Source organism: Fundulus heteroclitus, chromosome 20 (assembly GCF_011125445.2).
Source record: "Fundulus heteroclitus isolate FHET01 chromosome 20, MU-UCD_Fhet_4.1, whole genome shotgun sequence".
Taxonomy (NCBI): Eukaryota; Metazoa; Chordata; class Actinopteri; order Cyprinodontiformes; family Fundulidae; genus Fundulus; species Fundulus heteroclitus.
This window is the reverse complement of record NC_046380.1, coordinates 17941427-17965849: the sequence shown is the minus strand read 5'-3', so window position 1 is coordinate 17965849 and position 24423 is coordinate 17941427. Positions and strand designations below refer to the sequence as shown.

The window sequence follows — 24423 nt, the reverse complement described above, 5'->3', positions numbered from 1 at the left end:
TGAATAGCCGAGAGCAACTCAAGAGAAGGAGGCACGGCGTTTTTGGTACAACTTGGTATATTAACAGGAAATTCGTCCTTTTTTTTATTTTTAGCATTTATTTTTAAACACTGAAACAAACACCGGCTGGCAACAACAGTCCTCGGCATATTTTCAAGTTATTCTCCGTTTCATGAACTTGTTAATAACTAATTTTTAATAAACGAAAAGCGTAAAAAAAAAGAAGGTATGCCTTTATTTCAAGGATTGAAACTGCTCTATAACAGCCTCTGGAGAATAAAGCTGGCTTTAGGGCAGATACGTATTACCTGTGGTAAGATTTGGAAAAACAACAACAAAAAAACAACAATAAGACCAATAAGTGCTGTTAGTTCTTAGAAATAATAATAGACAGAATAGTCAATACCTGCGTATCCTTGCAGGGTTGCTGGTGCCAACCCTGGATAGGTGACCAGTTCCTCATCAGCGGGGGCAACACGGAGACAAAAAGGACAAAAATTAACCTGGCAGTCATGGTTTTGGACTGTGGGAGGAAGCCGGAGTACCCAGAGAGAACTCACACATGCTCTGGGAGAAAATGCAAACTCCATGCAGGCCCAAAACTTTCTTTCTGCAAGGCAATGGTGCTAACAACATTTTACAAAACATTTCTAAAAGATTGCTTGTGTTACATAAGTAAAGGTGCATTAATTACGTTGCAGCTGTAGTTTTTTGGTTTAGACACCTTCAGAACCTCATTCCAAGAATGAGTTTGCGCCGTCGTGTTGCTGAGCCACACTTTCACGGTAGCTTTCTTCAGACTCAGCATTATGCATACTTTTCCTCTGGTATGCAGAGAGAAATACACCCGGATCAGGTTGAGATCAGCAGACCCCGCTTGGCCTTGGCAAAAAAATATTTCTGTAATTTGATTGCAGAAATCTCCTTGGTTGCAGAGTTTAAACTTTGCAGAATGTTCTGAGATGCTTTTCTCAGTGTTGCTCAGGTCATGGAGCGACGCTACCAGCAGCTTTTTATTTTCTGCCATAACCTGTTAATTTTTCTATCTGGCTATCTCTCTCAAATCATTATTTCACTTTATTTTTGCAGCTTGTTTTGTCAGGTGTCCTTTAACCCGCTTCACTGATGAGAAGACTAAAGGAATCACTCCTACCTGTTCAGTGAGAAAGGCTTATACCTCTATAGGACTTTCTAGTTCACTTTTGTCCTGAATTTCCCCACTGCAGGACAATAAAGGGATTCTTATCTTTGAGGTCATAAAAACGATAATCTGATAAATCTCCATCTAATACTGAAATCGTCATGTTGAGGTAACTTTTATAATATGACAAAATTTGAATATGTTCCCATAAATAAATGCTACTCATAGCTCCACTTCCAATACTTTTTTTTATGGATTTAGGCTTTGTTTTAGTCATTTAAAATGTTCTTGATGAATAGTTTTTAAAATTTGGCAACTCACTGATTTTCTGTTTTCTTATCTTACAACCATAACTTTCGGCGCTATGGGAAAAAAAAAAAAACATTTACCCCCCCTTACAGATTATTGTTTTTGACACACATTATCCTGATTATTACCAGACCTGAAAGCATTGCTCAAATAGAACCTGTCTGACAACATGAAGCAGGGTAAAAGAGCTCAAAAAGCAACTCATCATGCCCTGATCACTACAAAAAGGGAACTCAAAGTGAGTACAATTTTCTTGAAATTTGTGTATTTTCCTTGATTTGAGCAGGTAAATAAGACTATTTGCTAATGGAATAAGATTTTTGCACTTAAAATAATAACAATTCATTTCCATCATCTTATTTCAAGTGCAGGTTATCTAATTATCTTATTTTAAGGGTAAAAATACTAATTCAAATGGCAAATGGTCTTATTTAGCTGTTAAAATCAAGGAAAAATACACAAATTTCAAGAAAAATATACTTTTAGTTCTCTTTTTAACTAACAAAACATGAGAAACAAAGTCACTGATGTCTATCTTTCTGGAAAAGGTTACAAAGTCATTCTTAAGGTTTTAGGACCCCAGTCAAATACAAATGGAGAAAATAGGCATTAACCAAGAGGTCATAAAATAACCCAGAGCACCACGGGTCACACATTTGTCCAGAAACATCTTGATGATTTTTGAGAAAATATTCTGTGGACCGACGACACAAAGATGGAGCTTTTGTGGAAATCAACTCTCCAGATGCATCTGATGTATAAAACCAACACAGCGTTTCAAAAAGAGAACACCATAGCTGTAGTCAAACATGGCCGTGGTCGTGTGTTCGACACATGGAACCACAAATTCAGTTCTTTACCGCAAAATCCTGAACGAGAAAGTCTGACCATCAGCTTCTACCCTTGAAGCCAGCCACATTGGGGTTATGCAACGGCACATAGATCCAAAGCACATCAGCAGGCCCACTTCTGAATGGATCCAATCAGACGAACCAAAAAACTTCAACATTATGGTTTCGGAGTGGCCTACTCAAAGTCCAATCTGAACTCTGAAACACCGTGGCATGATCTTAAACAGGCAGGATTTAAAACAATTCTCTAAAGGAGATTGAACCATCGTTCCTCCACGCTGATGTAAAAGACTCATTACAAGGCGTGGCAGAGGTGGAACAACCAGTTATTACATTTAGGGAGCGATTACTTTTCCCACATGGGGCCGGGCTGAACTGAAGACAAACTGTGAAAAGATCTTCAGAGCACAGATGAACTTCTGACCTTTTTAAAGACAGAACAAAGTCTGCCTGCATCCAAAAAACATAAAGGAACTTGGGATGGCTCCAAACTTACAGATCATTACACTCACACCAAACAGGCAAACTCATGACCTTTCAATTTGTTAAAGTAAAGAAGTGGGTTTGTTTTTAGTAGCTAGACTTCCTGTCAGCCATCTTTGTAGCTTCCCTCATTTCTGAATCCTTTTGTGCTCCACCCTGCTGCTTTCATTGGTACAGGGACACGTGTTGCGTTCCCGGCCGCTAGAGGCCGCTGTGCCACAACAAACCGACCTGGTCCCGACTTCTCTTCTACAGTAAAAGCCAGCTGATCCCAGAGCAGCTCTAACACTGACACGCCAGAGAGAGAGCTGCAGCATTTATTAGAAAAGGAGTTGGAAATGAGCTTTGCGGCAAAGTATCGAAGTATTGTCAGCAAGAAGATAAAACAAATGTTTTCTCCTCTAACTGATGACGAGATCATCATTATTACAAGTGCTTTGAATGTAGAGTTGATGCTCGGATTGTGAGTCATAAATAAAAGGTCATAACTCTGCTTTTGTTATCTAAAAACATCCCAGATATATGGTTATGCAAGAAAATGTAAGCTGTGAGGGACCTCTGATCGTTCAGTGAAGTTATTGAATTTTTACCTGCGTGGTGTTCTGACCACTCACAGGGCCGCCTGGTTTTTCTGACAGCTTTTTAGGTCTTATTTAGGTTCAGACGGACATTTCTATGCACCAGCTTCAGCCTTTCGTGCCACGGTTAACTATAGTCCGCCTTATTGCTGCTTCTTTCAGTGCAGGTTGGAATTTTTGGTGACTAAAGCAGTAGCTGGTCGTCCAAAACCCTGGACATCATAATAGATAAGAGATGATGGGGCTCAAATAAAAGCTGTACTTAAGCAACACCCGTTAAAAAGTCAGGGGTCTAAGATGTAAAAAAAATAAATAAAAAAATGACTGCATGATGTGAGATGATTTTCTTTCCAATTCAAAAGAAAAACAAACAAATATGTCAAAGAAAGAAATGTAAAAAAATAAAAGGGCGTGAATTGTTGAAGACTGCTGATTTATTTATAGCATTCAGTCTCACACCGCAAAAAGGGAGCTAAAAGAAAGTAAGATTTTTGTAAAATTTGTACATTTTTCCTTGATTTGAGCAGCTAAATAAGACCATTTGCCAATGGAATGAGAATGTCTACCCCTAAAATAAGATAGTTAGACATCCAGCACTTGAAATAAGATGCTTGAGATGAATTGTTCTTATTTTAAGTGCAAAAATCCTATTCCATTGGCAAATAGTCTGATTTACCAGCTCAAATCAATGAAAAATACACTAATTTCAAGAGCATTTTACCTACTTTTAGTTCCCTTTTTGCAGTGCATTGGTTCTGGTTGTGCTCTACGTGTGGCTCCAAGGAAAAAAAGGCTTCAAAATGGAAGTCTGTTGCTGACAGGAAACATCTTTGTCCGGCTGATACGTTTCAAAACCTTGTGACGAATCCTAATTTGAGCTATTGGGCGAATAAGGTGATGAGTCTGACACAAAAGCAACGCTGAACATCACTAAAAAGAACACCACTGCCACAGTGGAACATGGTGGTGGCAGCATCATGATATGGGCTTTCTTTTCTTTACGTGGATCAGGGATTTTTGTTAAAGAAGAACAGTTCATATAGTTTCAGCCCTGCGGTGAGACCTACCTGCTAATTTGCGACGCCTTCGTGAGAGGAATGCTAAACTAAATCTGACAGAGAATCTGCAGGGTCACCTGAGGAAAGCTGCGGAGAAGAGGAGGTAGAGCCAAACACGTGGAGATGAGGGATGCTGATGGACTCAGAAGAATCAAGCTAAAGGTGCTTCAGCAAAGTATTTGTTTTTATTTTATTTCATTTTCTTCCTTTGGGAAGATTTGTTTGTTGTTCTGTTAAATTGTACCGGAGGCCACCTCACCTGGGAAGCTTTGAAATGATTTATCGTTATCGGCTTTATATTTTTTCTTTTTTCTTCTTTTTTTTTTTTTTTACAGTGGAAGGAGAGAGACCAACAAATGGGAGCTTTTTATTTTATTTTACTTTTTACTTTTTTTTACAAAACAGCCAACAATAAAATACACCTTTTTACTTCAGTCCCAGTCATAAAACTTTTCACAAGCTGTTGTTCAGGAAACATGGATTTACATTAAAATGGGCACTATATTTTATCCAGTCAGTTTTTTTAGTGTCAGTATCTTCGCTGATGTGTGTTGTGGAGACTGCGAATCCCCGGGAATCTGACCGCCCTTTGGAAGAACCTTCATCATGACTCTTCATTGAGCTGAAATAATCTTTTATCCATCAGCTGATCTTCCAGGGGGCTTCAAAACATGCAATGCATATAATAATTGAAGTGTTATAATCAGGAAAATGTTCGTTTTGATACTTGTCAATAGATAATACGATGCCCATTAAGGGATTTGAACTTCAGTGAACTCAAGACATTTTGCGATGATCCATAACTTGTTGTTGTAATTGTGTTTGGAGGCCTAATCTGCCTCCTATCCTGAGTTTGCTCTTCTCTCCACACACCAGCCTTCTGCACATCCTTCTTTATCCATCTCTGTTTCCTTCTTCTTTCTCTCCTCCCTCCCTCCCTTTGTTTGTAGTTATTTAATCTAGGATTGAAACCAGAAGCACACAGGATATACTTTCACTGCCTTTTTATTTAATGTTTGACCAGGTGAGATGATTTGACATAATCCTGATATATCCAAGCTCTTGTAATCCGTGCTTGTGCGATCCACGTAATGTCCAAGCATCAGTCAGCACCGCTGGTCAATGCAAAAACCAAGATCCAGAACTGGTTTGCTTCATTAATCTTTTACACATATTTTGCAGCATGGCTAAAAAAAAAAACACCTAAATTTCTTCTCTTTACTTAAAAAATAAGTTTTAACTGTTGCTGGTTAACCCAATTAGTGGCGTAATTATGAGCTTACAGCATGTTTTTTTTTTTTTTCATTTTAAATGACCCAATAGGCCCCAACTTGTTTGAAACTTGTATTTTTTTATTATTTTTTTTTTTTTTTTTTTTTACTGCAGCAACTTTAAATCAATCAGACAGGATGTAATCTCCATTTAAACATTTGATGCACTGAACTTTTTAATAGGATTAAACATAGAACTATAAACTGGACTCTGCACAACATTTCCACATTTGCTCGCATTTTTGCACAAATGCCTTTTTGCACCACCATTTTTGCACATACAAGTGGTTTAAATATTCCCCTGTACACTGTGATCGCACATTGTTTCTTTCTCCTGCATTGTTTACATTTCAATTGTTTACTTTTTAAATCACTGCTGCACTTCATACTGTAATTTATACTGTAATTTACAAGCTGTATGCAACGAAATTTCGTTCTGTATGCACTCTGTACATACAAAATGACAAATAAAGTTGTCTAAGTCTAAGGATGACTAACTCCTCCTTCTCTACAATGTTTTACTATGTGTGATTGAATTATTGCTTTTGTGTTACTGAATCATCTGTAAAGAGGACTTTCCTCTAAAATCTAAAACAGGCTGCTGATGCTGTGCATCCAGTTTTTTTTACTTCACACAGGCTGTGCAGCCCAACGTTAAGGGGATACGGATCGTTAATGCAGGACGGACAGTTTTAAACACTGGAACATTGTGCCCCTCATGCTAGAAATACTAATATGTCCCTCATAAGCAGATAGAGCAGATGCTGCAGCCCGTCAGAGTGATTGATCCTCTGCTGCTGCGTGACTGAACGTGTAAAATAAGACGCCTGCCTGCTCCTAACCAGCATGTACACAGTGACACGGTGCACTTTACTCAGTGACAGGACGTGCTCGCCCTCTCTAAAGGACGTTTCTAGACTCCACTCTTTTATAATCAGATCACACTGTTACAATTAAATCATTTCAGGATTCGTTTTTTATTAATTATGTCTTTAGTAATTACGTGTATTGTCAGACTGAGATAATTATCGCCATAAAATGCCCAATTTGTTTTTAATGAAGATGTAATGACAAGCAAATTGTTCTGCATGAACTGTATTAAAGCAAATTTGGTGCATTGTAAGTTTATCTGGAGAAGAATTAAAAAAAATGTATCTAAATATACAAATATTCATTTCAAAAACTTGAGGAAAAACAGATGAGGAATTGATAAATTGAGTAAACTTGGTTATAATATTTAATATTTTAAATGTAATTGATGTAGGAATTTTTAAACACAATGGATTTTGTAACAAGGTGTAGTAAAAATGCTAACCTTGTGTTTTATTATGGATGCCTGAATATGTCTCTGCATAGAAATGACAAATAATAAAAAAAGTCAAACTTCCAGTAAAAAATAATTTGTTTACCACAAATCAAGCAATCTTGTCATTTGTAATTCTTCAAATATTACAAATATTTCAAATATTACTAGAAATGTCATCTTATCTACAAAGCTTAATAAATGACAAAAACAACAACAGAACCTGAAAATGCAGCAAAAGAATCAAGACCAGAACTGTAAGTAAAGTCACAAAAATGAATAATTTGGATAAATTTACAGAGTGGGAAAATTATTTCATCAAAAAAAGTGAATAAAATCACTACAAGTGAGCAAAAGATGGAACTTTACCAGCACCTGAAAAGTCTTTTATTTGGGTTGGTAACTTATACCCTAAACCCAGAGCTGCAGCCCCGTCTCCTCCGCTTTATGCTTGGACCTTGGTGGGTCTGTTAGGATCTACTTTTTCCACTCTGAAAATAGAAATCAAATACTGGTACCTGAAAGACAAACATCCACTTAATATTTGAAACTGCAGGAATTAGCCAGGGTCTTCAGTGAGGGGCAACCTGGACCGATCCAGGCATCACAGAGCAGACACACACACCCACAGCGAATGTATGTAACAAGCTAATTAATCCAACACGCTAACTGTATATATTTATTGCTGTTATAAATACCATTTATATTTTTTCATAGCTTTTTTTTTACCCACATACACAAACAGTTTCAGTAACAGACATTTTCGAACTAAAGGCCTCAATCCATACAGTCTCCTAAAATGCCAAAGTTGTAACACACGGTTAAAGTGGATTTTATGTTTTGTATTTTTTGTGTAATTGGTAAAATACCTGAGCAAAAATGCAGAATATTCACCAGTAAATGTATCCGCACTACTTTTCTGGCGGCTCTAGTAAATGTGACATTGAAACGCCACATGATCTGCGTCAGTAGCTGGCTGTTTATTTCAACAACGGGCATGCTAACTCCACTAGCGTGTAGCTAAAGTTGATTTCTGAAAAGCATTACCTTAATTACACAAAGGGTGGTGCTCCTCGACTGATCAACACATCCTTGTCTGTTGATTTTGCTGCCAAAAAACAAAATCCTGCAGCATTTTTTTGACGAGTTAAAATGTTAAAATGGCATTTTCCCCTTCGTTAGCCATCTAACAGTCTGAGAGCTTGAAGCAAAAGGTGGGGGAGGGGGAAAACACAATTGTCTCAGGTACAAAGAGTTTAAACTACAGGAACAGCATGATGAAAAGTGTGTTTTTGTTTTTTAGTTTGTGGCTCATGTTTTTCTCCCTCTGTGCCTCCGTCACGCTCACTTTATGTGCTTTTAAAACATTTAAGACCATGGATCAGGGAGGGAGGGGGTCCACTTTCTGGTCCTCCAAGTCTCACAGAAACCAACGTGGGAACATCTCTGAGATCAGAAGTAATAAAGCTTGCTCTGCTCATTCTTTCAGTCTTTTTATTTCTTTAGAAGAGCCTCATTTCTTTCCCCTACGAGAAGAGAGAGAGAAAGAGAGTTGGTGTATAAGTGACAGAAAAAGTAAAATCTGGTTGGTTTGCATCAGTTGTGGTCTCTAAATGGGAGGCTGAACAGAGATAGTTTTATTTTCCAGTTAAATGTGAATATTAAGTCATAACTAGAAAAAGCTGTTTCTGCGTAACAGCGAGTGAAAATGCTAATCTGCAGAATTATTTGAGCGGAAGATGCAGAAGATCCATGCAGAAGAGAAAAAGTAGCTGAAAAACATTGAAATCAGATTTGAAGAATTTGAAAAATCTGAAGAACTTGAAAAAATTGAAAAATGTGAAGAATTTAAAGCATGTGAAGAATTTGAAGAACTTGAAAAATTTGAATGAATTTGAAAAATTTGAAGATTTTGAAGAATTTGAAAAATTAAAAAATTTGAAGAATTTGAAAAAAATTAAAAAATGTGAAAAAATTTGAAAAAATTAAAAAATTAGAAGAATTGAAAGAACTGGAAGAATGTGAAGAATTAGAAGGAATGCATATCAATTTGCATTGATTTCAATGGGAACAGCCAAAAAAAAAATCGCACAAAAAGTGAAATATTTTAAAAACCTTAAAAGTTAGCATAACCATGAGATATAGCAGTCATGCCGGGAACGAGTCGAACGTTTTGATACCAAAATTGTTGAAATCGGTTGAAGTATGCTGTAAAGCATTCCCACTGATAACTGGAATGGTAGAAATATCTGGTGGATTTTGGAGCGTTTGCACACATTGTGGCTGCATAGACTTACCGTAGTTTCTTAGATAGGGTAATCCCAACGAATCCAGTAATGATGAAGGACATCAGAGTGAAGAGAGCTGCTCCAAGTATCGCTCCTCTGCTCACTGGCTCTGCTGGACCAAATGAGCTCGTCAAACAGGATCTTAAACTGTACAAGAAGACGTGCAAGGACAAAGTTCTCTCCTTCTGTCGTTGCAAAAAGCCGTCTATCATTTGCTGCATGCTCCTCTTCTGCAGCCGAGGTGACGGATGCTTCTTCCTCTTTGGCAGGTTCCTCTGGATGCTCCTCTTCACCCTCTGATCCACTGACAGGGATCGCCTCAAGCTTTTCTGTACCTGAGGAGATTTTATGGGTTGATTCCTGGACTGTTGCTTCTTCTCCATCAGGACCGATTAGCTTTGTATCTTCTGTCTCTGGTTCTACAGGAACAAAGATGGAGGGTTCTTCTTCTTCTTCTCCTGGTCTACTTGTTGGGGTCTCCTCTATTAGTGCATGGATATGTGTTTGTTCTTTGGGACGCTCTTTAGATGTTTCCACTTCGTCTGAAGAGCTGACAGACTCCTTTTCTTCGTCTTCTGAAGGTAAAGCCTGCTCGGCAGAACCTCCAGGAACAACAGAAACAATCTTCTCCTGTTCTGCCTCATCAGGTGTTGGTTCTTCTCCATCAGGTCCCATTAGATCTGTGTCTCCTGACTCTGGTTCTGCAGGAACCAGGACGAGCGATTGTTCTTCACGTTTATTTTCTGTGAGAAATGTCGACTTTTCAAAGAGATCTTCAGATGTTTCTGCTTCCTCAGGCGAATCAAAAAGTAGTGCTTCTGCTGGTGTCGTCTCTCCATCTGGTCTCAGTGGATCAGTCGGTTCTGTCTCTGGTTCTGCAGGGAGGACAACAGAACCGCTGTCTGCAGAGTCAGTTCCTACATGTAGACCTCGAGATGCTTCTTCAGCCGCATCGCCGACCTTTCCCTGTAGAGGTTCTTGTGAAGCTCCAGCCAGAGCTTCAGCAGCAGCTGGTGGCCGAGATAAAGTAACGGGTTCTGGATCTTCTTCAGTGACTGGAAGGGCTTTCTCTCCTGGAGTTTCATCGGGAGGCGGCACTGTTTCTGCTGGGATGTTTCCCTCATCGGGTTCTGGCTGCACCGGACCTCCAACAGCAGAGGACGGAAGACCTTCAGCTGCCGCGACAGAACAAGACAGAACAGCTTTAACTAAATTCTGCTGTGTTTTACTGGGACTTTATGTGACAAAGCAACACCACGAGGTGCTTATCTGTAAAGGGGAAAAAAAGAAACAATACATACGTTTAGTAAAAATAAAGTTCTGAAAAGTGTGGCATGAGATGAGTTCCCAGAGACAATATTTTTTACCCACTAACACGGTTTAGTTCAATCACAGCCGCGGATATTTTGAGTCTCCACCAGCGTTAAACATCTGAAACGTTCTTCTCAGAAAAGCTCAGACTCTTCAAATGTCTTCCACAGCTTAAGACCTGAGGACTTCGGTCCAAACATGGGCTTTGGTGTGTGTTAGTGAGAGCGATTGGGTGAATGTAGCGCTTTGGTTGGTCAGTATGACCAGAAAAGTGCTATATAAGTTCAGTCCATTTACCGTTTTAGATGCCTGAAAAAAAGGCTGAAAAGGATCAGTTTGATCAATCGTCAGCCTTATTTACAGATCAGAGAACGGAGAGAGAAAATGTATATTTTAAGAAAAACTGATCATTTTCAGGCAGCAAAAAGCCAAAGTTTAGACTAGAATTATCTGGTCTTAAGAAGTTCAACATAAACTTTACGTTTTGTCTTGAGATTGCTCATTAGGTTTGACTAGACCATTCTAACATGACAGTGCTTTAATCATGCCACACTGTAGCTTTGCTCTATGTCTAAGGTTATTGTCCCAATGATTGAACCTCCGCTCCAGCCTCAAGTTATTTTCTGCCTCTAACAAGTTTTCTTCCAGGATTTCCCTTGTATGAAGCTCAAACCATCTCCCCATGTTTGTTTGTTAATGCATGAATAAAAACATTAAGCTTTGAATGTCAGTGATGAAGTTTGGAGCGGTGAAACTAAAAAAAGTCGAGTCAAGGATTTACTTAGCTTATTACTTTGTTAATGTCCTCTGATATTTCCCTCTGTAATGTTTTTCTGTTCATGTTCAGCACTTTGAATCGTCTTGTTACTGGAAAGGGCTTTTTAAGAAAACTCGCTGTGCCATCTTCTCTGGTGAAGAGAAGCAAAGACCTTCATCTTTGCTGGCTTTCCTGCAGATTTTGTGTCTCCATCTGTGTTTTTGGTAAGGACTCTTTAGCCAAAACAGAAGTGTTTCATCAGCCGCCATGATAAGTGCTGAATAGAGCCTCCCACCTGAGCTGTAGATCTCAGCAGCTCCTCCAGAGTTAGCATTAGCCTTTTTGCTGTTGTTTTTTTCTTTTAATAAAAGTTCTCTCTGTCCAGCCTGTCAGTTTAGGTCTCCACGTCCTTCGGTAAGTTTGCAGCTGTGCCACGCTGTTTTATAATTACAGACGATGGTTTGAACAGAGCTCTGTAGATGTTCTAGACTCGGGATGTTGTTGTATAATCTAACTTTAAATCTCTCCACAACTTGATCTCCGTATCCCTTTCTGGCGCGCTCCTTGGTTTTTATGATGCTGTTTGTGTCCAACAAACCTTCCAGGCTTTCACAGAACAACCAGATTTATGCTTAAATTACATACAGCTTGACTCTACTTGTGAATTAAGTGACTTCTGAAGGAAGTTGGTTCGGATCAGTGCAACATAAATCTCTACAAATCCATGCCACACTTGCATGACATTTTTTGGGGCTATCATTTAACATGCCAATAAAATATGCTGACCTTTATATTTGTGAAGAGACAAAATGTAGAATAAGCGTGTAAATACCTGTAAACAGGCGTTGAAGCGACAATTTAGCTTTTTTTTTTTTATTGTATATCGAAGCTTGTCACACATCTTAAACTGGCTCTTCATGAAAAACGTATTTGCTGGAAAATGTAGCATGTTAAATCTGACTGATGTGGTTTTCCCAAATCTCTGACATCCTAATGGGAGCTTCAACCAAGGTTGGTTTTCAAGATTAAATGCTTCATTTTAATTACTCAAAACTAAAAAAAAAATCACCCAAAGCAACATCAGCCTCTGATTCTGTTGACTCAAGCTCGTTATCTAATCACAGAGAGGGTTTATCCTTATTTAGTAATATTAATATTCATTGAGATATTTCTCTGGATGCAGCCACAAAGGGTGATTAGAAGTGGAAATTAAACAATTAATCATGATTTTTTTTCCCCTGCAGAATTAAACTTTTAGGTACCTTAAAGTCACCTAATCATCTTCCACACTGTTATTATATGATAATCTAATCTATTAGAATATTAGAACAAAAACATTTACTTGAGTATTCTAAAATAACTGCACAGAGAACAAATATAGCTTCAAACATTTTGTGGGTCATTAATGGCAGTAAAACTAGATTTCTGACACGTTTAGTAGATGCGAGGCTTACGTATCGGTGCTGATGAGTCCTGCTGAACATTCAGGAGGAGGACCAACAGCAGCAGTAAGGGAGCTCTGGACATCCTGAGCGCTGTCCCAGAACATCAGAGACCAGATACTTATACCTCGGACGCAGCGTTCAGAGCCCCCCCCCCCTCCACCCAGACACATGTCCAGAAACTTCATGCAGCGACGTGGAGCTACAGGTGGGCTGTGAGGGTGCAGAGGGGCCTGGATCGGTTTCACCAGAGCACACGCTGGTTTCAGCGATTTCCAAAACATTAACTACATCATTGAGGGGAAAAAAATACATTTTCTCATGGATTAGCTTTTTTTCTTTTCTTTTAAGAACATTTCCTTCAGATATGTTGACACTACTTTAACCACTTTCTCATTTAACATTCATAAAGTTGTTTTTATTTGCAATATTAATTCTTGTTCAACAGTTTATGGCAGAAAACAGCAACACAAAGTTATTAATGTATCAAAGCATTTAAATATTTATAAATTATATATATATATATACATACACACCCACAAACACATATACATACATATACATATATATATATATATATATATATATTTATATATATATATATATATATATATAATAAAATACCATGATACAGACATCATTTCAAAGATGCTGGGCTGCTGTAAAATATAGATTTGAATTTATTTAAACTATATTTCCATCAAAAAAGGTCTATAAAAACAGAACTGTGAAGTAACTGATTTGATTTAAATATATCCGTTTTCACTTGAAACTGCATTTAGAAATGAGTCATTTACTCTTAGTTCTTTGTTTATTTTGGTTGGTAAAACATGTTGCTATAGTTTTAAAAAGGGGCGATGATTTTTTATTTTTATTTAAATTCCTAACGAAGGAATTCAGTAGCTCAACATTTTGGAACTTTTGTCTTATTTTGTATTTCAGTGCATTCTTGTTATACAGGTTTGTCTCAATAAATAAACGTATCACTGTGGTTTACAGCTAATGAGAAAATTAGAATAATGCATTAGATCAATAAATAAGGATTCATACCAGCTCACTGAAAAGCGTGCCCATGTACTGTACAGTTTATACACTGAATACTTAATTAGGTCTCTTTTTTGCATGGATTACTGCATCACTGCGGTACCATATGGAACGGAGGCCATAAGTTTGGGCTTCTGCTAAATCGTCACTGAACCAGTTTTTGGTACCTTTGGCGTTGTGGGCAGGTACCAAGTCCCCCTGTTAAAATAAAATCTGCATCTCCATACAGCTGGTATGCAGAGGGAAGCATGAAGTGCTCTAAAATTTCCTGGTAAGATAACATAGTGGATCAACACCTCTCCACTCCCTCCAGAATCTAGGACTTTGATTCCCAAATTAAAGTTAAGTTCATCTGCAAAAAAGGTATTTCTCCCTGGAGGTAATGAGGCTTCCATTGGTGAGCACAGTACCGCTAAACCACAACCAGCTGGAACTTTTAGTTCAGCAGATTAGCGTTCTCGGCAGGTTTGGAAAGTGTTAGCTAAATGGTTAGCTTCCGATAACTGTAAGTGCGCTAACAACGTTCACATGACGTAGCAGCAGCCAGATGAAGGCGCGTTGTGCGACAGGATTTGCTCTTGATGGGTACAGAAATATTTTATATTATCAAATGCTTCCACTGCTCGGTAAATGTAAGTAATTTATCTTGCACTAAAACCTTTTTTGTTAGTGGAATATAAGCTAGCAAAGCTACCTTTTTGGTTAGCCGTGCTCACCAGTGGACGCTTCTGACATGGTCTTTGGTTTATGAGCGTCTTAACATTTAAAACACCACAATTGTAGCTCATGCCCTACATTTGTGTGTGTGCCATGCCTCTTGTGTTATGGATCTCCCGTAAACGTTTGGACTCTGCTTTACAATCTTCCCTTTTACTTTTCTTCCACTTATCCAGGATCGGGTCCTGAGGGTAGCAGCCTAAGTAGGGAGACCAGACTTCCTTCTCCTCAGCCACTTGGGCCAGCTCCTCTGGAGGAATCCCAAGACATTCCCAGGCCAGCCAAGAAACAGTCCCTCCAGCGTGTCCTGGGTCTTCCTCTGGGTCTCCTCCCGATGGGACGTGCCCAGAACACCTCACCAGGGAGGTGTCCAGGAGGCATCCCACCGAGACGCCTGAGCCTCCTCTCGACGTGGAGAAGCAGAAGCTCTACTCTGAGTCCGTCCCAGATGACCGAGCTCCTCACCCTATCTCTAAAGGTCCATTCATACCCTACGTTTGGCATAGACGTCCGTATTTCTGTCCGTACGTTCTATCCGTCGACTCCTTCATACCTCCGTCCGTCTTTTATGTTGAGGTGCACAATAACCAATATTTCCTCTAGGTGGCAGTGCTGGGCACCAATAATTCGTCATTGATCAAACAGACATCTCGTTTGCTCCATCGCCGCTTTTTTTTAAAATGATTTATTTTGCTATGAGGGCGCACATAGCGCTCCCTAATTGCGGTCCACTTGGATTTTATGACATCCCCTGTCATGCCCAGAGCCTCCCCGATTTCTTGAAAACTATTTAGAACTTTTTGTTTGTCCCTGTGCCCCGGACACGATGCATCATATATGTGTGGGTAGTTGCGAACAAGCTCCGCAAGTCGTTCCTCGAATCCCGCCATTGTTTAAAGCCCAGAATTATAACCTTCTTCGTGATGCTGTTGACATTTTGTACTACAAACTCAATAGCGCCCCCACCTTTAATCCGTAATCGTAAGCTCCCAATTTTCGTGTCAAAATACGGACGAAATGGACGGTTAGAACGTATGAAACACTCCACATGTATCCGTCTTTTACGTGAGGTACGAATGGGCCTTAAGGGAGAGCCCAGACTCCCTGTAGAGAAAACTCAATCCGGCCGCTTGTGTCTCGTTCTTTCAGTCATGACCCAAAGCTCATGACCATAGATGAGGGTAGGAACGTAGATCGACCGGTAAGTCGAGAGCTTCGCCTTTTGGATCAGCTCTCTCTTCACCACAACGGATCGGTACAGCGCCCGCTTCACAGCAGACGCTGCACCAATCCGTCTATTGATCTCTCTTTCCATCGTTCCCCTCATTCGTGAACGACAAGACCCCAGAATACTAAAACTTCTCCTTTTACTTGTGCCACTACCTTTTTCTGCCACACTTTTTCCTTCCACTCAGTTTTCCATTAAAATGCCTGTGTTGGATACAACACACTGCACAACAGCCTTATCAAATATTCAAATTTTATGAAAATTGTAACTGTTTTTTTTATTGGCTGTAAGCCATAATTATCAAAACAGAAATAAATGGTTGAAATAAATCACAGGTACAATAAATCTAATCTGATTTCTGGTGTCAGATTTGCTGAAATAAACCTTATTTGCTTGTATAAAACAAAACAAAAAAATAATTCCATCCCCCAATTACATATAATCAAGCTTTTGGCTTCTTAAAAACGAGGTTTATTCTTCTTCCAGCTATTTAAAAATTAAAGCAGTCATTAGGGACAAATGTGTGTTTTACGTATCTGAAGGCCGATAGTGAACACATGAAACACCTGCATGTACAAAAAAAAAAAAGAAACAAGCTCAAATATCACATTATTCCACAGTGAAGTTACCATATTTTATTTCTTTAAGTGCCATTCATGCATATTGGGGGAAGGTCGGCAGGGCGAGGGGGTGGGTGGGCGTTGGTATCGACAATTTTCTAATAACACTTGAGTTATTTTACAGCACTAAACGAATACAAAGAGTAGCTGTGTCACCGCATTGGACAACAAAAGTAATAAACCGTGCAGTAAACAAACAAACAGGAGACAAAAAAAAAAAAAAGGAGAAAGAAAGTACAAGAAATGACAAAGACAAAATAAAAACTACAAAATAAAAACACAAACCAAATAGATACTTTCAAACACTGGAAACACTGAATGTAGAACCATAGGTACAGGTAAAAGGTAGTGTCACACAAGAAGCCAACGCATTTTCATCACATATATACAATATAGATATATACAGACTGTCACCCTCTGATAGGACAATAACAAAATATTCTTTTCCCCGCCTCTCTCTTATGAATACCCCCCCCTCCCCACCCCAGCAGAGGAGGAAAAAGGGATGATTGAAAAGACACATTATGTACAAGCACAACAACACACCAGCACTGAATAAAATAGGCCCCAATCAGCAGTAGATGTTGGCAGTTCTCTCCAATATTGTAACAAGGTTTATTCATTTTTTTTAATCATTTTTTTCTCCCCAATAATAATAATAATAATAATATCAATAATCTCTCTGGCAGGTACATGTCCAGCTGTATTAAAAAAAAAAAAAAAAAAACAGGAAGAAGAAAAAAAAAAACTTCCACGAGAAAACAAACAAAAAAAAAAAGACTTAAAACTGGGATCCAGTCGTTTCTTCAACTTTTCCCTTTTTTTTTTTTCTTTACTCAAAGTCCTCTCCTGTCGGCTGATGAGTTCGTGTTATAGTTTGTTTTCTCAGTCTTCACCTGGAAGAGCTGAAAGGCTTCACTCACTCACTCAAACACACAAACACACACTCACACAGGCGGGCAGGACGTTCTCCACAGAGTCCACAAAAAAAAAAAAAAACGTCCGTCCTTTGACCCGTGCTCACCTCCCAGACGATTCACGACTCGGTTCGTCTCTTTAAGTTTGAAATCCGAGGGGCGGCTTTTGTTAAAAAGCTCGACATCCACGGCCAAAGAGATCTTCCCGCACACAGAGGACGCTCGATAAATACACAAAACATCAGCGGCAGAGAGGAGCACAGGTGAACGTGATCGGCAGGAGAAAAGAATATATTAAGAAACGATAAATGGCAGTTTCATAAGCTTAAAGAAGAGAACTTGGGTTTCTTCTGCACAGTGCAGCTCAGGGTGTTTTAACGTCTATGATCCACAGTATAAACCAGGCAAAAAATAACCGCCTATGGGATCAGAAAGTGTGGTTCTGTAATGTTTGTTTAAAAAAAAAAAAAAAAAAGGTTCAATCTCAAAGTGCCTTATTTCCACCAAATATTGTGACATTTTAAAAACAAAGAGAAATCCATATGAAACAGCAACACCTGGAGTGACAAAACTCCATTTAAAGAAAAAAAAAACATCTGGTAAATCTTGTTTAGGTTAAACTGAAACCTTTTCAGGGATTTTGTGACGCCTGCTTGCTTAGAATAAAGACTGGAAACAGAGGAATGAAAACGGCTGATAAAATAGCCTTGGGGAGGATCTTTACTACTACTTTTTTTTTAGCTCTCAACATCCAAGCAATAAACTAGGTTCAATGGTAAAATAAATTTGAGCCATGGAGATTCACCAATCTGGGAACATAAAAATTTAAATCAAGCAAAATCTTCTGCCTTTAGAGTTTAAAAGAAATCCAGAAACAACTTCTGCATAAATGGGGGTGATCCTGTAATCTACTTATTTTCTGTTAATTAAACACTACAACTTGCAGGTAATGTTTCCTTTTTTTCCTGCGTTATATTCCTTTGATAGAATAAAAAACAAACTATATTAAAACCAGAATCGTTATCGGCCAGGAAACGTCAACATAACTTTTTCAATAAAACTAAATTTTTCCTACAGGTTGAGAATAACTTTCTATGAAGGTATTTATTGAATTAATCGCCTTCAAGCGATGGCATCAAATTTATCACCAAACATTAACGAGGTGTTTTTTTTTTAGCAGGTGTCATATTTATTCTCAGTCCTTTAAACTGAGAATAAGAGCAAACAGAGTCCGATTGGGTCTGCAGGTGAATTTAGGCAATGGTTTTCAGTCTTTATGCTAAACTCATAGTGAAACGTGGTGGAGGTATTAATCTCTTATCTCCCAGTTTAAAAGCCAAAATAGCATCCCAAAAAAAAAAAAAAAAACCATTATATTATCCCTTTTTGGCAGAGACACAGTGTTGTAGCCGGACAGCACCAAAAACAGTAAAACCTGACGAAGCAGAGGAAACTGTTGGCCGCCATCAGAAGATAGTCTGGGTGAAATGATTCGTAGGATAAAACACGACTGAATCAGAGCGTCTGATTCCTCGTCCAGATCCGGGAGGTGCTTTGCATCTTGAAGTTAAGTAAACACAAGGTACTCATGTGCAATGTTTTTTTTTTTTTTTGTTTTAACGTTTAACCCTAGTGTCTCTTTAGGCCAGCACCTGTCTGATTGTGGAGCCACTTCCAGTCCCAGTGCAGACCCGCTCAGCAGAGCCTCACATCTCTGCACTGCTTTCTGTGCTTGAGAAAAATCTTTTCCGTCTAACTGCGTGCCTAAAACCTTCCGTCCTTCACTGTGTGCTTCTGCTTTATGCTTATAGTTAGCATAGAGATGATTGCAGCAATCAGTCGTAGCCCTAAAATTACAATAATAAAAAAAAACCTCTCTCACACACACCCCACACGTCCTACCAACACGTGTGAATTATCATCTTCGTCCTCTTCTGATTGTATATTAGCAAAATCTTATGCTAACATCATAAGATCTGGCAGTTTAAACAAAACGGCTCTCCGAAGATATGAACTATAGCAACAAACAGCGCAGGTAGCATCAAAAAGTCCCCTTAATGTTCACAAACAGGTATTGTTTTAATCTTTATTAAATCAATGTATGATGGATGTCCTATTGATCATTAAACAAAATCTCTCTCGGGTCTATTTATCTTCCTGAATGGGTTTTCTGATAAAGTTTAATGAGTTTTATTCCTCCAATCGTCGCCGTGTTTACATGTTTTCTTGCAGATGCTGGTGTCATCAGCGGTCACTGAAGGTGCCGCTGAAAAGTTGTTACACTTTTTCCTCGCTTACAAGAAAGCTGAACAAATTACAAGGTTTGGAAACGATTGTTAAGGAAAACAGTCTTGGTGAGTAAATTAAAGGAGTGCCTTTTATCAAAGCTGCTTTAAAACCGCCCAAAAACTACATTTACTTAAAAAGCACTACTGGGCCCCATCAGGTGGTTTTTATGACACTAAAATAACTTTCAGGGATAATCCCCGATGAGTTTTCCATTAACAGATATTAACGGACGTGAGGCGGAGTCCATTCATTTCACCTGAAAGGACATTATCCCGCACGGACACTTATGAAAAAACATAAATACTAACTCAATCATTCGTATTCTGGTTTTTTTTTTTCATCTTTTTTTACAAGAAGGAGCTGACAGGATTATTTAATATCTCTCGTTGTGAGGCATTGCCAAGGGAACCACCCTCAACTAACTTTTGTTACCAGATAACGTTTGATAATAATAATAATAATAATAATAATAATAATAATAAAAATTTAGAACAATCAGACTATTTGACAGTAACTTTTTTTTTTATAGGTGTAATATTACACTTTTTAACTAACACCCTTCAGCCAATCAGAATCGAGCTTTCAATCAGACCGTGGTGTAATGGATCTTATATAATTTTAGCTTCAGGAGGAAGAATTGTTACCTTTCTGTTTTTAAATACCATTTTTAATTGAACTTTCAGGGTAAATTCTATGAAATGGTGATTTTTCTTTTTTTTAAACACAAGGTTATAAAACGGGGAGAATTTCATTCAGCACATGCCTGAGACTACAGAAACATCTGAATTTCTTCTTCAGACCCATGTTTGTACTCTGGCTTTAGCCTAAAATCAATATTTTAACATATGGTTTCTCTTTTAAGTCATTCTATGGTAACTTCATTCTTATTTTTAATAAATGTTTTCTCTTTATAGTATTATTAGGGTGATATTTTTAGTCCGAAAGAAAACTAACTTAGTTATTTAAAATACTTAAATCATTTCCTAGCCATTTGTGCAGCTTCCTACAGACCGACCAGGACACGTTTACGCAAATACTGACTGTAATCTTGATCCTAATAAGATTTTTTACGTCCCCATTCTAATGTTTTAGATTAACAAATAGTTTTGGAGTGTTAGCATCTTGTTTAATGAACAATAGAGACACCTAGGGCTTTCATCAGGTGGATCATTTACAAACTAACTGGAGAACCCAAACATGCCCAACTTCTATAAAACGTAGATTAATTTCAAAGACTTTTATCACATTCCTGATTTTATCTCCTCCACATTAAAATGCATTCATCTTAAAGTGTTTGAGAACTGAGAATAACGTCGCTGTAATCCCATAACACACAAACCCGCAGAGAGTCGACCACCGCTCCCGTTCAAATAAACAAAAACACCCTGTTTGGATTTTCAGCGTTTGTAAACCGGACGTATCCGTATCTCATCTATAGCACAGTTCCCCCCCACAAGAAGTGACCAAGGAGCGCCGTCACGTTCCTAACGGGGACAGGCGGCCTATGTTTGCTTAAAAAAAAAAAAAAAAAAATTAAACAAGAGTTAAAATAAACAAAAACATTGTACAGACAAAACGACAGAGAGAGAGAGAGAAAGTTGGAGAGAGAGAGCGTCATCTTAGAGGCAGCTGAGGCCTATGTCGAAACGAGAAAAATTACAAGCTGAACACGTCGCTCAAATCACATGACAGTTACGGAGCAGAGGGGGCGGGGGGGGGGGGGGGGGGGGGGGGGCGGGGGGTGACCAGGGGGAGGGGTTCAGCTCTGGAGGGCTGACCGTCCGGGTATGAGGAGAGGGCTAGCTGAGGACCATGTGGTTTACTTGTTAATGAGTTCCACGCGTCTCCAGGCAAGTCTGTGATCACTCACTAAGCATGATTGTCTTCAAAGTAAAATTCTCTGGTTATGGTTCGCCGTTTGTAGAATTGTCAGGACTCTGAAGTCTGTTTTTCCACCAAAAGCTTTTTTTTTTTTTTTTTTCTCCAAACGTTCCTCTGCATCACACAGCCAAACCGGCCCGTCAGCTCAGCCTGGCTTCCTCAGGATTACGCCTCCCCTCCTCCATCTGCTTTTATTTGCTTCAACAGGGGTGGGTGAGGTGTGGGGGGGTGGGGGGGAGGAGGGGGGAGAAGAGAGTCGAGCAACTAGACGATGGAGTCCCAGTCAAAATCGTCCTGGATGTCGTCGGCTTGCATGCGATGCATCTGGAAGGTCCTGGAAGGTATCATGTGCTGCTGGTTCATCTGTGCATGGTGTCCTGAAGAGAGCAGATGTGCATTTAACACGTGTTAAATGTGCTTTATAGGGATTTTATCTAATAAACCAACCGAAAGCTGGGCATATTTGTAAAGTGGAGTAGAAAATATACAAGAAGATGATCAGAGATGTTTTTTTTGGTCAATATGCAAAAACGCTTCACCCTAAAATACACATCCCCATCAGTGAAGCACGGGGATGGCAGCATCATGCTGAGGGGATGCTGTTAATGACTGCAAGATTTGAAAAGGGGCTTAGAAATTCATCTTTCACAACTTTATCAGCAAAGCATTAAAAACCATGTATGCATGTAGGCGCACCAGGTACCAGATCAATAATATGGCAACTCCACTCAAACAAACTACATTACGCCTGCGGTCAAATCAATTTTATTTTGTTAATTTACGGTTATTTTCCAGTAACTTAAATGGAGGCATGAAAACTTTTAACATCATTTTGGAATGCTTCTGTGGTAGTCTGACAATTTAATCGGTAATTTTGCAGGATCAAAGTTACATCTTAAGAGAAATTTCCTTTCTCCAATTTAAAAAAAAAAAAAAAAAAAAAGTTGTGAAGAGAAAATAAACCATAAACTCTTTTCATTTTTATTAAAAGTCTGCAGCCATTTTAATTTTTATCACGGCATTCATCACTTTAAAATCAATAACGTTTATTCCTCCTTTTTCTACTGATATTACTATGTGGCTTTTTTCTGATCACATGTTTTTTATTATTCCAGATGTTTTTTATTATTCCAGATGTAAATTGTGAAAATATTCTTCCAAAAATTGAGCCAACTCTCAAATGGAGAATTTCTTCGTAAAATTGTCCGTTTACAAACCGCAATCCCACTCTCGAATAAATCCTACACCCCGTTATGATTACTTTAGTAAGTTGTCCAGACCAGTCACAATGTTTTTTTGCGTAATTGTGCAAACGTTAAACCAATCATGTATAGTGACGTCATCAGAAGGCGCAGGGCCCCGAGTCGATCTGGTACCTACACCGGATTACAAGCCGCATTAAATCTTCTTGCCAGGTGTGTAATATCACTCCACCCCTCTGCGTACATACATACTACCTGAAGGGAAGAGCGATCCGTCTGGATAGCAACATGGCTCTGTTTCTAACATAAGGCCAAAATAAACTTAACTTTCATATTAACTTAATTGGTTTATTGTTGCTAGTACGTACTCTGGTTGCAGGCTGCCTTACATGAATGCAGTTCTAGTTTAGACATTACTGTCAGGCAGTCTTGTAGACAGCTAAGGGGTCCGATCAGGTAGTGACACAGTGTACCGTAATCACTGAGCTATATTATACATTGGAGTGCTGATTTTGCCAAAAAACTGAAGTCACTGGCCGCCATCTTGCTACTCCCTACTCTCACAGAATCCCATAGGATTTGGTTGCAACAACAAGCAGTTTTCTGGCTGTGTGAAAACGTTTCACAAGTAATTCTACAGTCAGTGGATGTACTTACACTATCAACTACTAGGAAATTAGGTGCTGAAATATTTTACATGTTATTCATATTATATATATATATATATATATATATATATATATATATATATATATATATATGTATACATATATGTAAATATATGTTTTTGTATATTGTTATTTATATATTTTTAAATGTTAAATATATATATTTAAATAAATAAAATGCAAAATATTTCAGCACATGACTTTCTCAGTACTTGATAGTTTTAGAACATAACATAAAAATATATGGCATTTGACGTTTTAAAAGTTTTAAGCCCCCCCTGAACATGAGAAAATCCTCATTATTCGATGCTGTAGCGCACATATTCCCTAGTTACTGGGGGAAAATAGGGAGTACCAATATGGCGGCTGGTGGCTTCAAAGCGACTCGTTCAAACAGACGGTGATTAGCACTCCAGTGTTTAATATAGCTCAGTGACCGTAATGCTCCAAATATCCATTGAGCGGAGCAGCTTTGTTGCTTACCAAAGTCGTACTGAAACATTTTAACAGATTTTTGAGCGCATTGTACCACATAAAATCAATCAGTAAACACAACTTTAATCACATATAAGGCGCACCATCAATTTTGGAAAAAATTTAAGAATTTTGTAGAAAATTTAAGGATTTTGAGTGCGCCTTGTAGTCTGAAAAATACGGTAATTGAAGATTATTCTCTGTTGTGGTTGTTTTTTAACCCAAAATCTAAACAACACACAAACTGTGCGTTGGCTGGAGAGCACTACCTGTCATCGTGGGTCCTGTGTTGCTCATGGGGGGCATGTGGGGATATCCTGGAGGACCCATCATGGGAGGCATGCTCTGTCTTGTGTCCATGTAGAGATTTCCTGGTGATGAACAGAGACGCAGTTTTTGTACTCATCAATATCACAAATATAAACCCTTTTAAAGGGTATATTAATAAAAAAAGAAAGAAAAGGAAAATAGCACCTCTTACAAATAAGTTCAGATAAGTACAGATAACATATATAATTAACGGTGGCTTAGGTTTTCCTGAGCAGCCAGTGTAGTCATTTCTTCTTTAAATCTGTTTTAATTTGGAACATG

The 24423-nt window shown here is 38.5% G+C and overlaps 1 protein-coding gene across 1 annotated transcript in view; it reads right to left on the bottom strand.

Annotated features, from left to right (window-relative positions):
* Nucleotides 1-20328: 20328 nt before the first annotated feature.
* Nucleotides 20329-24423, bottom strand: part of foxj3 (forkhead box J3) — a 123671-nt gene continuing 119576 nt past the window's right edge. The window contains exons 11-12 of the mRNA XM_036151299.1: nt 24102-24203; nt 20329-21865 (exon numbers count right to left, since the gene is read on the bottom strand). Of these exons, the coding sequence (XP_036007192.1) occupies nt 21753-21865; nt 24102-24203 (215 nt within the window). The 3' untranslated portion in view covers nt 20329-21752. The remainder of the gene's footprint in view (nt 21866-24101; nt 24204-24423) is intronic.